General features: G+C 42.0%; 1 protein-coding gene across 3 annotated transcripts in view; it reads left to right on the top strand.

Moving 5' to 3' along the window:
* AFF3 (AF4/FMR2 family member 3) overlaps positions 1-15971 on the top strand; it is a 332912-nt gene that overhangs the window by 161263 nt on the left and 155678 nt on the right. For 2 of the 3 annotated variants that reach the window (XM_033004937.2, XM_033004940.2), the window contains exon 5: positions 11091-11216. The exons of the other annotated variant lie outside the window; for it this stretch is intronic. In XM_033004937.2, coding sequence (XP_032860828.1) covers positions 11091-11216 — 126 coding nt within the window. The remainder of the gene's footprint in view (positions 1-11090; positions 11217-15971) is intronic. 3 annotated transcript variants of the gene reach the window in all.

Consider the following 15971-nt stretch of genomic DNA (forward strand, 5'->3'; position numbering starts at 1 on the left):
GCTGTCACTCCTCAGCTCCCTTGCATCTGAAGATGACATTTCCACCGTCTTGCAGGCTCAGCCTGGCTTTCCCTCTCCCTCCCCTCCTGGGCAGCAGCATCTTTCATCCTCCCTGGTGTCTCCCTGCTCAGATAGCTGCCCCCAGGATCTCTTCTCCTAAACAAGCTGCCTTTATCTCTGGGCCCTTGGAGTCTCATAGGAGTCTCTTAGGCTCTGTGATTTTTTTTTAAGACCCAGGATTAGTATCTGATATCTTTTTTCTCCTGTCTGGGATTTTCCACTATCCAAATATAGACCCCTGTGAAGAGGCAGGGGAAAAAAATGACCCTTCACTTTTTGTTTTCCTTGGGTAAGATCTATTCAGGTGGTGATAATCTTTAGCTATCGACCTTTTCGTGGACAGACGTTAACTTCTTTTCCTTGTCTTCTTAGCATACAGAGTAGAAAGCAGTACACAGTAAAAAACAGCCATAAGGAATTAATAAATTATACATAGACAGATTCCCCAAATCATCAAACATTCCCTTCTGTAAAGGACGTTCCCTATCAGTTATTGTTTCTGTGGTATATGTACCTTTCCATAACTTGTCATCTAAGCTTTTGTGGATTTTTTTTTCCTTCTTTCTTCTTTTTTTTTATTGTAATTTCAGTGACTTCTAATTTAAAACAAACCAACAGGAGTCTGCTTTTTTACCCCTGTCTGTCCCTCTTTGCCAGCAGAAACCACACAGGTTGGACAGGCAGGTGGAGGGAATTTTCAGCTGAGACAGACAGAGGCATGAAGTCTTTGATTTCAGTGTCTCATCTCTTGAACCCATGATGCCAGGGAAGGAGCCAGGGATGCCTGTACTTTGGGTACTGACTGTCACGTAGCCCCTGGCAGTGTTTCTGGTTGCATCAGCTTTGCAGATGTGCAAGGCTGTGAATCCAGCTTGAGAATGTCCCTTCTCACATGCTTCTCTTGGCAAAAGATAATTCAAAAGTCATTGTGGCACTGAAAAAGCCATGCCAGCTAAATAGTGTATGCAAGTACTAGCAAGCTCAACACATACAAAATGATCTGTGATGCATCTTGTTCTGTCTGTTCAAATGTCCGTATTTTGGCCAAGAGCCATCAGATTGGTAATCATTGTAAAGTACCTCCTAAGAACCATGCAGGATTTGGGGCCAGCAAGAAGTACCTAATTATGGTGGAACCATAGTTGTATGGTCCTTTGCAGTGTGTCCTCAACTTTTCCACAAAAGATACTGCTCTTAATAAATTTTAAAGGCCATGTCTCACCCTATGCATGAGTTTTCCTGCAGCAATGAGAGAATCAAATCTTACAATCAAAAACTTAGGTGTCTTTAAAATACAAAGCAAGGATTTTAAAGTATTGTTCGCTTGGCAGAGGCATTTTTATGAAGCTCATATCCCAAAATAAAAGCACTTTAAGAATCCTACAACTTAAAGTGTGTTAAAGTGTATGAAAATGGGGAGTTCTGTGAGACAACGATAAGGGGAATTAAATGCTGCAACCAGCAGAGGTAAAAAGGGGAATGTAGCTGATCATACACCCATCTGCCCTAGCCATTCCTCTCCAGCTCACGTCTGCTCATCTCTCCACTGCTCTGTTGCTGTTTCTGAATCCAGATGGCTGCATGGTCAGTCCAGCCAAGCACTGCGCTATTTTTCTGGTGTCCAACAAGTCACGCTCCTGCTGTGAATCACCTTCATGCTGCCGCCTGTTCTTGTCTGCCGACTCCTGTGAGAGCCGAGAAGGAGCAGGCACCTACCCCAGAGTTCCGTGTGAGAGGCAGGCAGTCTGAGCACTCCTTGCAAAACAGAAACAGCATTGACAGCTAATCTCTTTGCATTAGTTCCAAACAGGAGGGATCCATGAACCTCCTGGCACATCTAAAATGTGAAACATGTTATAAGGATCTGCAAAATGAAATACTTTGTTTAAGACAACACTGTTGGTCCATCTGACTCCATCTAGACTGGTGATAGCCAAGAGGTACTTCTGATCTCACATGTCTGGCTGTAGCCTAACTGTACAGCAGGGCAACAGACCTGCGTAAGTCAGTCCATGCAGCTTTTCTGCACTCTATGAAACCCAAAATCCCCTGGATACATGGGTGGAAGGGAGACCCAATATAGGTCAGCTGTCCTTGGATCTGGGTGGTAGGAGGACAAGGAACATGGAGAGCGATGCACAACACTACAGGTGCATTTAGACTAAGCCAGAAAGAAATCATTAAGTTTCAGAACTATCCAATGTTTAAAGTCATTTATCTCAAAATAGAAATAAGGTGTGAGAAAGCCCATAAAATGCACAACTGCATTTCTCTGCAAAATTACAGGGTTTCTTCTGTTTGGAATAATGACTGCGAATTCCTTGGTATCACGGAGACTATTTAAGGTCATATCTACCAAAGCATATTTAAAGAAAGCTCAGACCTTTTGTGTCTGACACTTACATTCTGATTATCTGTCTAGAGGCAAAGCTCCTCATTTTGATATGTAACGAATAAAATGCACAAGTGGAAGGAATCAAGATAATGAATTTGCAGGATAATTTTACTAATTATCTTGTTGCTGATCATAGAACCAAGGCTCTGCAAGTCAATCCTACCACAGCTATTAATATGCAATGCCTAAAGCTGTTCTTGTAACATTTATTACTCATCTCACTGGTTCTACACAAGTTGATAGTTTTCTGTTAAATTTGTAAAAGTGAAGTCACTAGCAAGTTCCTTGTTCTAAGCATAACATGTTAAATTATACAGGTTTACCAAAGTCTACATTACATGAGAGCATTTAAAAGAAGATGTTTTCTACTGCGTGAATGTTACATGATGAGTTAAGATGGAATTTATCTCACCTTGTTGTAGCTATTTGAAGATAGGCATTGAAGATATTTAATCTAAGGTAGGAATTTAACCTCCTTAGGTAGTCATAGGAGAGAGGATGGGACAGATTGTCCTCTGAATATGCCTCTCTCTTCCCTGACTACAGATGATTTGATGAAATGGACAATGAGGTTTTTTATGGGTAAAGCTAAGAAGGATTAAAGTTTGTTGCTGAGGAATGGTAAATAGGAAACTTTTCAACAAGAAAAAAGCCAGAAACAAGTAATAGTACTGTGAGGTTGTGATTGGCCCACCAGCCATTTGCTTGGTAATGCTTAGGAGACAGTTGAAGAACACAAGCATAGAGTCCATACCAATCATCTGCCTTTGGGAACAGCTCAAGAACATGAAAAAGTGACTCTCAAAGTGAGTCATTGATACCCAAACTACAGCAATGAGATAGACAAGCTCAGGAGCCATAATGGGATGCTTATTGTGGCTTTAGGAAAAGGATTAAATGTGGACACAGATGAGTGAGGATGAAAAATTATGAGGTTAAAAATGCATGCAAGAAAAACAAAACCAAACACAGTATTGGAGAAGTGACCAGTGGGAGGAAGCAGGTGGATTCTGGCTCCTACCAAGCTCTTCTGCATCCCAGAGGACCAGAAGGAGCTCAGCCTCCTTGCTCCCCATAGCAGAGCAAAGTTATGTCCCTGTACCCTCGACCACAAATCTCCTAAACTGTGCATGTGGCATTTGCCGCCGTGCCCTCCCTGTGCCAAAGTTTAGATGTTGCCTATTATTTCTCCCATGTAGAAAAGTCTGGGTTTTGGTTCACTGTGATACAAAAGGGAAACAAAAGATAAAATGCAGAGGCATTAGAAATGCAGAATTCCATAGTGTGGCCCTAAAGGGGGTGCTCTGAGGAAGTGGCACGACAGATCCTGACCCTGTAACCTCATTTCTGTGTCATCCTGGCTGGGCTCTGTAGACACTCTACCTTTCTCAGTATTTGTTTAAGCAGACTTAGTTCTCCAGCCTGTAGTCCTTGGCACTGCCCATGGGATGGAGAGCATTGTAATGGGTATATAATTTTTGCTTAGAAAAGAATAAAAATCCACCCAAAAAATCTATTCAGACTTCTCCTACATCAGGCTAAGATACCATAAAGTTTTTGATAACTAAATCCATTTGGTATTTTATATTTCCCCTCAAATCATTTCCCTTAATATTAGACAAAACTACATCACAATAAAAAACAATAATGGTCAGGCACTTGGCTTAATAAAAGCGTCTTTTGAACTGCTATGATAACAGAAAAGAGGTCAGCCATTTTAGCATAGATCTTAAAGTTAGCTGGAAATATTTATAATATTAACAGAAGAATCAAAGCTGCTTTTGGGCCAACCATGCTGCAAATAAGGATGCTGAAAGTAAGGACTTTAGAAACCCCAGAGGACTCAGCTTTAATAAGTGAGTCATCTAAAAGCACTGTTGCAGACAACCAGAGGGTACAAAATAACCCAGACCAGAAATGATCTGACTGAAGAGAGACATTGGAAGGCAACAGGTTCTCTCTAGACAACTGGATAAAAAACTAGACAGTTTTGAAAAATAAGCATTTATCATGCTGGCTTTTTATTTTCTGTTTCATGGTTTGGTTGGGCTTTTCTCTCCCATGAAAGTTCATCAACAGCATTAAAAGCAGAAATCAAGTGCTATTTGCAGGTTTTGTTTTTGTTGTTGTATGAAATTGAGAGCATACTCTGCTATAAATAAAATCTTGTAAGTAAATTCCCAGCACATTAAAACCTGCCTAAAAGGAGATTAAGATGGTCTGAAGTCACTGACTCAGATCATAAACAGTGTCGCCATTAGCTGAAATGATTAATCACTGTGGTGAGAAAGAAAAGAGGAAATCTGTTAAAAAATAATCAGGGGGCAGGATGCTAACTCCAGGGGCACGCTGATTGGCTCTTTAATAATGTATAACGAAGCGTGTGCCAGATCAAAAGCAAATCACATGCAGCTGGCAGAAAATGAAATGGCATTAGGCAAAGTATTTGTCTAGCTATGAGGCTATTTAGGAGACTGCTATTTATTAATGTAATATCTATTAAAGCTTTTCAAAATAATTTTTGCTCATAGAAACCCCATAAATAAAACATGGTATATGAATTTTATATATATGCACACACACATATGGGGATATCTATATGTATGCATTATATATTATAAATATTTAGCCACAACTTTTCAAAATTACCGGGCGTTATTTGCAGCAAAGTAAATCATCTTCACATTCTTATTTTAATTGTTACTGCATATGTGTGCTGAACTATTGTTACTTGGTTGTGTTTTGATACTATTTTTGCTGTGACAGAATTTGACAAAAATCTATGGCAGAGGGAAGAGAAGAGAGGTGCACTGATGTCACATCCCTGTTACTCACAGGTTACACTGTCAGCTTTTAAAATCTAGAAGGGACACGTGTGCCTGCTGAGCTCCTTCAGCTTTGAATGGGTCGGCGCAGGGGGGAAGCCAGGGAGTGATGCTTACACAGAGAGGTGCTTTTCCATCAGCTCTCAGTTTTTAAGACATTGATATGACCATCGGTGGCTGAGGCTAGGCTTGTGCAGAAGTCCAGAGGCACATGTTTCTGTGTCGGTGCAGCGCGGACCTGATTTTAATCTGGTGAAAGCCTGAAGAGCAACGCCTGGCCTGAAACCCTGGGGCCATCCCTCTCCAGCCCTATGGTCTCTAACCCCTAGGCTGGAAATGTGACCCTCTGTCATGCCTCCTGGGCTGCTGGCAGGGGCTCTTCTGCCTCGCTGGAGGTCTGGCTTCAACAGGAGGGAGCGGGCAGCGTTTCCTCCCAAAACTCAGTGTGGTCTGAAGGTCTCCTGGGGAGCAGGAGCCACCTGAGGCTGACGAGAGCCTACAAAGCCCCCGCTCCTGAGGTCAACCTGAGCAGAGGAGTGCCGACCAGCCTCTCTGCTGTCCACACTCTCCGCCACTAAATATTTGAGAGGCAGCATTACTCTGTGCCATTACACAATGAGTGATACCGCTTTGCCGTCACGCTGCCCCGTGCTTGTCACCGCACAGCAGAAACCATCAGCTGATGCGAGCGGCACGCATGGGGAAAAACAGAGCTCATGCAGACTGGCAGCCCCGCGCCTTTCTGCAATTACCAACAACAGTTCTTTTCTGTCACCACTTACTAAAAACATGGCATAGCTACTGAAATAAGTGAGCACTTAAGGGAAACCCAGACCTTTTATATCTGCCACTTATTTCCTGATTATCTTCCTGGAGGTCAGGCCCTTCATTTTGACACTTAATGAATAAAATGCCCACGTTGCAGGAAATGGGATAATGAATTGTGAAAAGACATAATCAGCAATGACTAAATAATTAAGGGAATTGAAATGTAGAGTCATGTGGGAATGTATTAATAATAACATGATTTTTCCATATGCTAAAAAATTCTGTCTGTTTTTAGAAAATCAGTCATCACACATGCTCTGTGGCAAAAAAAAAATTAATGTAGACTAATAGGAACTGTAATTAGATGTTCTGCTTTTAAACAGCTGAATAAAAGATGAAATCATATAGAAAGTATATTTAGATACAAGCCAGAAAGTAAACTGATTATTATTCATAGTGCTGTTAATAGGAGCTGTAATTTATGCATCTAGTGGGAATCATGTTAGGCAATTAGGAAAGGGAGTCACACTTGACTTCCCTTTATGCATATACATATTTATATATTTTTCTATATCTTGACAATGTCTCCATCTTTCCAGTTACCTTTAATCCACATAACTGCCTAGAATAATACCTTTTACAGTGAAATTCTCTGTTGGAGTTCAAAAGTTGGCCTTCACTTAGATTAAAGAAAACCGCACAAGCTTCTCTTTGATCGTATTTGTCTCCTGACATTGGACTTTTGCAGGTCCCCATTACTACATGAAGAATGGGACTTTTTAATTTTTCTCAGCACTTCACCTTCAAAGGCTCGCAGCAGAAATTACCATGGCAGTTGGATGAGATTGTGCCTGCTTCTGCTTCCCTCTGTCCATGTTACCCTCTCCCTACTTACCCAGGACTCGGGTTCAATTGCTTAGTCTCTGTCGTTTGCTCCTAACAAAACCTGGGATCCTATAATTCACCACACTCCCAGCACTGAAATCCCAATGATCTGGATTTTGGTTCTGGTTGGTGTTGCTGTGTTTGTGGAATATATGATCCTTCATATATATTTAATATTTTCAGCATTTCAGTGCAAGAATGCTTTATTCTTATCTTGTGCAACAACATGGTTATTGTTTTCATCCCAAAGTGTCCTAGTATCTAATCACGTGTTAATGCAGACTTTCAGCCATCCCATAAAATGTGGGTCAGCCAGAGAGGGTCACATTGCCAGATATGTTTGAACAGATGGGTGGGCTGAGGTACAGAGAGCTGTTGTGGTTTGCTCAAGGTAAAAAAGCAAGTCAGTGTCAGAGCAAACATTAAAATTCAAGGCATGAGATCAGTGAAGGATTAAGTGCTGTGTTCATCTGCTTCATTTCCAGACATATATAACATGTACCTCTGATAAATGCAGGTATCACAGTTCAGAAATATTCCGCACATAAGTCTCAAAAAGGAAAGTCAGGGAAGGGACCTCCAGGGAGGGGTGGACCAGTGGGTGGGAGGGGGACTTCTCCCACAGAAGCCACACTGCTAGGGGGTTGCAGGGCTGTTCCACAGCTAACCTGCCACCATGAGTACGCAGGCACAGTGCAAGGTGATAACCTGAGCCAGGTGCCCGCTCCCAGCAGACAAGCAGAGTCTTTTTTTTTCCTGTCTGTGTAATGCTGACTTGCACAAAACCGCCCCATAAGCTAGACCCCGGTTACTCCCTCCCACGTCTGGGATGACTTCCCAAGGAGCCTTGTAACACGTAGTAATCCTAAATTTTGGGTTAGTCTGGTCCAGCTTCACTTGCCGTGTTCTTCTGCTAAGGCTGATCTCACCACTTCGCTGGGTGCGATGCCACAGAGGGAAAGTGCCGGAGCCTCCCCAGGGCGTGGGACACTCTACCCCCACTCACTCTGTCTGCCTGCAAGCCCTCCTAGAGACGAGGACCTTATGTCTTGGCACAGCCTTCTGGCTGCGGGGCTTGCATTTTGGCTGTGGACCATCTTTCATAATTGGGCTGGCGAGTGCTGCCTCTGCTCCCGCTCAGGGCCGGGGCTGCCAGTGCCAGCTGTTCTCCCCACCACCTGGGCTGCAGATGGCCCCACCGACACCCAGCAGCTCGTCCGCCGCAGTCCTCTCCTTCCCCCTGTCCTGCCGAACTGCCTTGATGGTGCTACTTTTGGCAGACATTACTCAGTAACGGCCAGCTCTTTGGCACACCCTCCTCGCCTTTCCCACCTCAGAGCTGGGAAGCAGGAGCAACTCCATGAGCAATATTGTGTTAAGCTACAAGCCACAGGATAAAAAAAGTGGTTAAAAGCAGTAAATGCATTCCCATGCATTCCAATAGTGCTATATTTTATCAGCAGGCAGAGGGTGATTTTAATTCGACCCCTATAAGCATCCATGGTGCCTCTCCCTCCCCGGCCATCCCAGGCGTTGCACGAGTCTGGCTCTTTGCATTTGTTCTCCGTCAAAGTGTGATATCTTGGGATGGATTCTGCAGGCTTAAAATAGAAACATTCCTGCTTGCTGCTGCTGATGTATCATTGAGTAATCATTAAATAAATTCAGTGTTTTACTGCATTAACAAAAACACATGATTGTTTAACAGACTATATTACAGAAGATGGAGGCTTTAATGGTCTCTATGGATTTTTAGTTTGTAAGAGTACATTATGAAGCTGTCTTGGTAGGGTGCTGTTTTCATATGTGAAAGAAGTTACTGGCGTTATACATCATTTTTATATCTTGTTGCTAGGCAACATATCATAGTGCAGTTATTGCAAAGGTGCTTGCTTCCTCGTTAAAAATCTTCATGTTGCTCCTTAATTCTGTAAAATTAGCTCTGTTATTGATCTTATCCCGTTTCCTTGGCTATCTATTGATTGAGGTTTCATCTGTTAGGTTTTGGAGAAATAGAACAGGTTTTTCATTAACTGAATTTGGGGTTGAAGCCTAAAGCATGTGCATTAGTGCTAATCTTTATTTTCCCCCTTCATCGTAATTTGTTTTCATGCAGGGAGCCGTGCATTTCCATTCACTTGGGATTCAAAATCAGAGAAGTAATTTGAGTGGTGGTGTATTTAAGATACGGCCTATGACAGCTAGGCTTAAAAAAACAGCAACAATAAAAAGCAGGGGCTACCTAGGGTGCTCTAGGAAAGATCTAAAAATTCCCTTGAAAACTCATTTCTTCCTCTCTTCAGAATAATCTGCGGTTCCTGCTTCAGCATAGTGCTGTTGTGAACTCCTGCTATATTAGCATTTCCAAATCTGGGGGCAGTTTTGCCTCAGCTTGGGTCAGTCTGTGCAAGATTTGGGGCTTTACAGGACCGAGCCGACTTCATCACCTCACTTTATTCTTGCCTGAAGAAGGCAAATCTATTTCAGAAAAACACAGTTGGTAATAACAAGCAGTATCGCTCGCAAGTATCTTCCGCACAACAAAATAATATTTTTTTTTTCCTGAGTGCCAACGTTTATTCCCTTCATTACCACTCCTCCCCAGCTTCCTCAAGTTGGAGAGCTGTCTGCCAGGGCCATATGTGCTCCCCAGAGGCAGAGGTGCCTCTGGCACGTGTCCCCCCAGATGCCTCTGCAGGCTCATATGGAGCCAGGGCACGTGGAGGGGCTGCCAGCACCAGGCAAGGGGGGAGCCAGGGGCTTCCACAGGCCTCTGAGTGCCACAAATGTTTCTTTATTATCCTCATCCCTCATATTGTTGTTACTGACATATTGTAATTACTTTCATTAACCAGACTTAATGCAGTGGCGTTCAGTATAGCTACTGTTCATTTTGGGGCAAATGGTACTATTATAATATCAGGTTTTAATTAAGCTGGTTTGGATGAAAGCTGGCATACTAAAAGCCCTTAAAAGTACTGTTCCTTGGTACACACCCACATAACAACAACCAGTAAATCAATGGGATTTTGTCTAACCTCTTCCTTGCAAGATATCATTTGGCATGTGGAATCAGAGCAGTTATTTCTAAAGGCATGTGCTTCAGAGAAGGGGAGGAGTGAAAGAAACATGAAAGAAGTTCATTCTCTTATTTTTTAAGCTGTAGAAGAGTTAAAAATAGATATGAGGCTTTGTTATGGTCTAAAGCCTATTTTTTAAAGGAAAAATGTGCAAATAATGAATTTATAATGGGACTAATTAGTTCTGTGAAATTTTAATAGATGAACTTGTGAATTAAAGAGATTGCAAAGGCCAAAAAGTTTAACTTCACGATCAATCAATGTACTTTCCTAAAAAATGTCTGCAAATAATTTTGACAACATTTGAAAACTGATAGTTACCTGTTCACTCTTGAACAACTGCTTACACACAGATTTCACCCCTGGAACACACTGGGCTATTCCTGAATGACCATGTGGCTGTGTTTGCACCCTACCTGCTTCCCTGTAACTAGCAAGGGAATGGATAGGGTGTCCTCACACTGCTCTTTGATTGATTCTAACCACACAGTTTGCCTTTTAATATTTAGGGCCCTGGGTCATACAACAGCTTTAGTTCTGTTCCTCCAACATAATTAGTAAAAACATTAGTGCTGTTTCCCCACTAACAACTCCTCGGCTCCACACCACTGGCTGACCCCTTTAATAGCGAGTGATGAATGTCCAACATGACCAGCTTGGTCTAATTTCTTTCCCTCCCTATCTCTGATCTCTCTGAGGAGACACTTAAAATGGATACAACTCACTGTAGTCCAAAAAGTGTTGCCAGTGTCCAGAGGAGCATTCCTTCAATTTCAAAGGAGAAAGGAGTTTGAGGAATCAGCCTCTTTTAGTATCTGTTTATCCATAACATCATATTTTGCTTGAGCAGTTTTGCCAGCTGATCTCTTGTTAGCTCCTTTGGTCTGTACAGAAACCCCTGCAAAGGTGATTGCATCCCCTCATAGCCAATGAACCCAGTTATCAGTCAGAATCAGCTTAATGGGGTGATTGTTTCATTCATGGGAAATTTCTGCCATAGATATCTGAGTTGGTTCAATTAATCACCTGTTGTTTCTCCATGCAAAGACAGAGAATTCTTTCTTAATCCACATTCAGATTAAAGAATTAACCGAGACAGTGCCACGGGACAAGAAGAGCACACCTGTGAGCACCGAAAAAGCTGTTACTTCTCACCCAACAACTCCAGAACAAAATGGAAGATACCCCAGAACAAAACAGAAGGTGAGCTTCTAACTCACATGCCACATTATGTCCCATACCTACATTTTACATTATTTCACTGGTTTATAAAAAATTCAGCGCTGGTTTCTAAACAGACTATAGACCAATTGGCTCTCATTGCTTTAGAAGGGCTGTCCTTGCTGGTCAGCAGGCCAGATGTGCAGCAGGATTTCCCATTGGCCTCCTCTCCCAGCTACCACGGTATCTTTCCTGATGCTCATCTGCAGGATGGGGTCAGCTCAGGAGGTGCAGTGAAGGCCTCCCTCTGAAACCCACCAGCAGGCATGAAACTGCAAACCTCTCATCCCCACTCCAGGGCTGTTCAAGTGCTGACAGGCAACCTTAGCCCTGTGCCATTACAGCCACAAAACACTTTATCTGGGGCCTGGGGAACGAGCAATTTCTTACTTATTGTCAATGAGACACGTCATTCAAGATAATGCATATTACTGGCTGCCACCAACTGCCATGGTCTGTAAAATGTCCTACCCCATCAACTCAGCTCTTCATGTCTCTACAGGAATTTGTGAATGAAAAAAGTCTCTGTGACCAGGAAGAGCCTTGTTAACAAATTCTATTTGCTATGCACTTCATTAAAAAAAAAAAAAAAAAAAAAAAAAAAAAAAAAAGAGTGTTTTACTCCAATAAATTCTCTGATTCCCCACTGACTCTCTGGATGCCCATAACTCTTAGAAAACTCAAGCAGGCAGGATCAGGATAATTTTGTTTCCCCAACATGATGAATCTGCCAGTCCTGTCTGTTGCCTTTATGTGAATCTTAGTCTCCCAGAAAGAGAGCCAAGTTTGACACCTGGTGCCAGCCAGCACCTGATAGTCTGAGGTTTTTTGGCCAACACTCTTCAAAACATCTTAGTGTCAAGTGCAGAAACCTCTGCAAAGCTGAATGTAGGAAGAGTATGGACTGGATTGCTTCCCAGCAGCTCTCTGATCAGCTCAGTCAGAATGCATCTGTCAGCTTTGTTGTTGGAACCCAACTGCACGGTTTCACCAGCTCATGTCACGATATTTTTGGTCTTACCACTTTCATTTCAGTTTGAGTTGCCAGGGGAAAAAAAAAAAAAATAATGGGAATGATAAGCCAATCTTCAGCTTCAACCATGGGATGCTTTTGCTGGCATCCATTCTCCTGTATCGTTAAGCGTGGCATTTCTTGGCCCTTGCTGGTCTTGCCCCCTACTTATCATCTCTTGGTTAGGATACAGAGCGAGATGATGCCTTTGATCAGCCCACTTGTTAAATGTGCTGTGAAACTTCTAGGGAGAAAAAATGAAAATAGCAAATATGCCTAGTAGCAGCTGGGCTGCCAAAATACTGTTACATGATCTTAGTGAGAGTAAGACTATTTTGCTAGTCAAAATTAAGTTATCATTTCCTTATATTGCTTCCGTTTTCTGCATCTGTCTTGCCTTTCATCTCATGTATTTGGACTACCAGTGCTTTGGAGCAGGAAATGCTCTTTCAGTGTCTGTGTGGGGTGCTATACTGAGCGGGTCCAGACTGGGACTCTAGACCATAAGTAGGCATTTACACCTCCCATTCACAATTATCATATAGTTTCACATCTGAAAGTGAGATTATTTGCAGAGACCTTGTGTTCCTAGCTGGGACGAACTCTTCATCTTGGCATTTCAACAGGGCTTGGAAAAGCCTGGAATGATCATTTCCTAGAGAATGGTAGAGAGATCCAGGACCTGTTGGCTTGCCCACCTCCTGCTTCATCCTTTGAAGGACAAAGTTCAGCCTCATCTGAAATTATTTCCTAAATTCAGAATATTCTGAGAAGTCCCAAATCCTAGGTCCCTTTCCCAAAAATTATATAGCTGCAGCTTCACTTCTCATGAGGCATTCCTCCTCACAGGGGTCTCCCCACTTTACCAGGCCATTCCAGCTTCAGGATGAAGTTCCTCACAGGCTCTTACTATGTATTCTGAAGGTACAGAAGGGAATCTTTAAAACCTGTATATCTGGAGAAAAAAAAAAAAAAAAAATCACTTCACCACCCTATAGTATTCATTCTTCTGAGAGCTTTCAGGAAAGACCAGACACAGTGTAAGTTCAACACTGGAAATGTTTTGTTTAGGTCATGTCCCAACCTGCATATAGTTTTAGACTTCTGCAGATCTCACATCAATCTCCAATTCTATCAGTTTAGCCTTCTACTTGTTTTCTGCCCAAAAATCTCAGTTCACTCACAACAAAGATAGTGAGATGCCATTTAATGTGTGTAAGATTGGCACATTCAGGTGATCCCCCCCAAATTGCTCAGTTGTCCAGTCTGAAAAGGTTAGAAACCAATTTATTCCTATGCAAACTCGTCCAGGTGAATTTTGTACTATATTCCTATTTCCCATGGGTTACTAAAGAGTATTCCCCAGACAGAGCCTGTTCTCTTCTGTTTGCTAAGGTACTCAGACCCCCTTCCTAATGCTTTGTTTACTCATTTACTTCTCCAAGTCCTCGATTCCAGTTGGTAAATCAGAGGCTAGTGCTGATAAAGTTATCCCCCATTGTTCTTTTCGTAAGATTTCTCCTCCCACATCTGGATTTAAAATGCAGCTTGTTCATTACCAAGAATGGGGTCTCTGTGGACCATCACTTGGAGGAGAGAAGCAGCTTCCTTGGCACTAACTGTGGTTTTTCACAAAGAGTTTTCAATACAGCTTCCATGACCCACCTCCGCTTCTGCTGACTTGGAGCCCAGTGCTCTGGCATACCTCCCTGGTGAGGTACCAAGTGGTAAATGGCCTCACCAAGACAATCTTACTGCTGGTGCTCCTGAAAGATTCTGCATGGGGATGGTGCACCTGGGGCCACCTCAGGTGTTGCCACTGCAGAGGAAAACAGTGTCTCCTGCACCAGAAACTTGCCCCTGGAGCAAAATCTGTGTGGACAGCCCCCTCTTCAAGAACCACAGTTAGTGTCGGGTAAGTTACCTTGTTTCCCCCCTCATTCTGTAATTAGACATCCCAATTATGTAGTTTAATCTAATTAAAGTAATGATGCAATTATACAATAATTGATACATAATCGGCACGCAAAAACCTGTGTAAGTATTATTTAACCAACAGAGCAAATTCTAGATGAAACTTTTCAGTCTTTTCAAAGTATATAATTTTATCAGCCAGCTTGAGGAAGGGATTTTTCCTACTCAAGCATTTTTAAATCCTTAATGCCACTAGTAAAATGCCTTTTTTTCTCCTATTTATGGTCATTCAGCTTCCATTGACTTCAACAGGAGCTGTCTCTGAGCACCCATAGACAGAAGTAAAGCTTATAGCCTCTGAAAGACTCACCACAAGGATCTCATTCAAAGATGACACAGTGCTACAAACACATTTCAGGTTTGCCTGCTATTAGAGATTATAAAAAAAAAAAGAGTAAATCTCTTGGTCGACTGCAAGAGAAGACAGCTCTGTGGTACCTGCACTGGTACTTTCTCAGCAAACCTTACCACTTATGATCCTTTTTAAAAAAAATAATTAAAAATTACTTCCTTATTATCCAAAATAACTGTGGAAAAAATATGCATATTACATATGCACCACACTTACAGATGTATAAACTAAGTCTTAGCTATGGATCCACCCAAGGTCTCACGTACCAAAATCATGAGAATATGCAGGCGGATGCAGGAGTTCTGGCTCTGATGGGACAAACATGAATGTAGTTTTCTGTATTGGCTCGTTTTTCTGAAATATATAAACTGTGAAGCGTATGTTTCATCGTATGAGGATGTTAGCTGTATCTGTAACTGCCAAGGACTCATGTTCTGAAATGACATCAGAGACCTGGGGACTTCTCTGATAAGAAATGGGATTTCTTCTCATCCTTGGATAATATTTCCTTTAACCTACTCCCCATCCCCTTAGTGTTGTGCAGTGAACTGTGTACCCTATATGGCTTTTTCCCACCAGTGATGTGTCTGAACATCAGTGATATTTCACCCTTGTTTTGGAAAGCACTGTGTAATCAAACATATCCACATTTATAAAACACTTTATAATTAATCCAGCGTGTCTGGATATGTGAGGAAATGAGAATGGCTTGTCCCTTTCTCTGTTCCTGTTGCATAACTCATGCTTTAAACTAGGTGCATTATCTTGTGAGATGTTATATAGCGAGTTTGTTCAAAATGCCCCAGTAGCTGCGTCAGTAGAATTATTCACAAGCAGGGAAATTTCAGAGGAAAATGTGAATGTTCCCTGATAAGCAGTCACTTGGGTTTTTTTGTTGTTGTTTTTTTTGCATGGTTTGCTGCTAAGGAACTAGTTTTAAGTGTTATTACCCATGTGTGTGGAAGTATAATTTTGATTTGATCCATATTCTCTTTAATGCCAAAATCGCTGAAAAAAAACTTTTAGATTTGGTTTCAAATTCAAATACGATGTTTTTACTGTTATCTTTTAATTATCAGTATTCATATTGCCAGTATAAGTGTTTGTATAATCTTTTTCATGATAGACACTGAAAAATGTAAAAAAAAAATCCTGTGACTGAACAGGTGCTCATTCATGGTGATATAAATTCAGTTCTACATATGGAAGTCACTGAGTGCTTGCACATATGGCCCACAGTTTCCAAGCTTAAGAAGAACTCACAGGTGCTTAGGTGATCCTCTAATCATTGTAAGGGTCATGTAGGGAGCATCTTTGTCTTCCATTTTTGTTCCACCCACTTGGTGGTTTCAAACTGAATGTAAGGGGACAGACTCAGCTGGGCAGTGGATGAAGAAAG

The sequence above is a fragment of the Tyto alba genome, unplaced genomic scaffold (assembly GCF_018691265.1).
Source record: "Tyto alba isolate M040663 unplaced genomic scaffold, T.alba_DEE_v4.0 Super-Scaffold_45, whole genome shotgun sequence".
Lineage (NCBI taxonomy): Eukaryota > Metazoa > Chordata > Aves > Strigiformes > Tytonidae > Tyto > Tyto alba.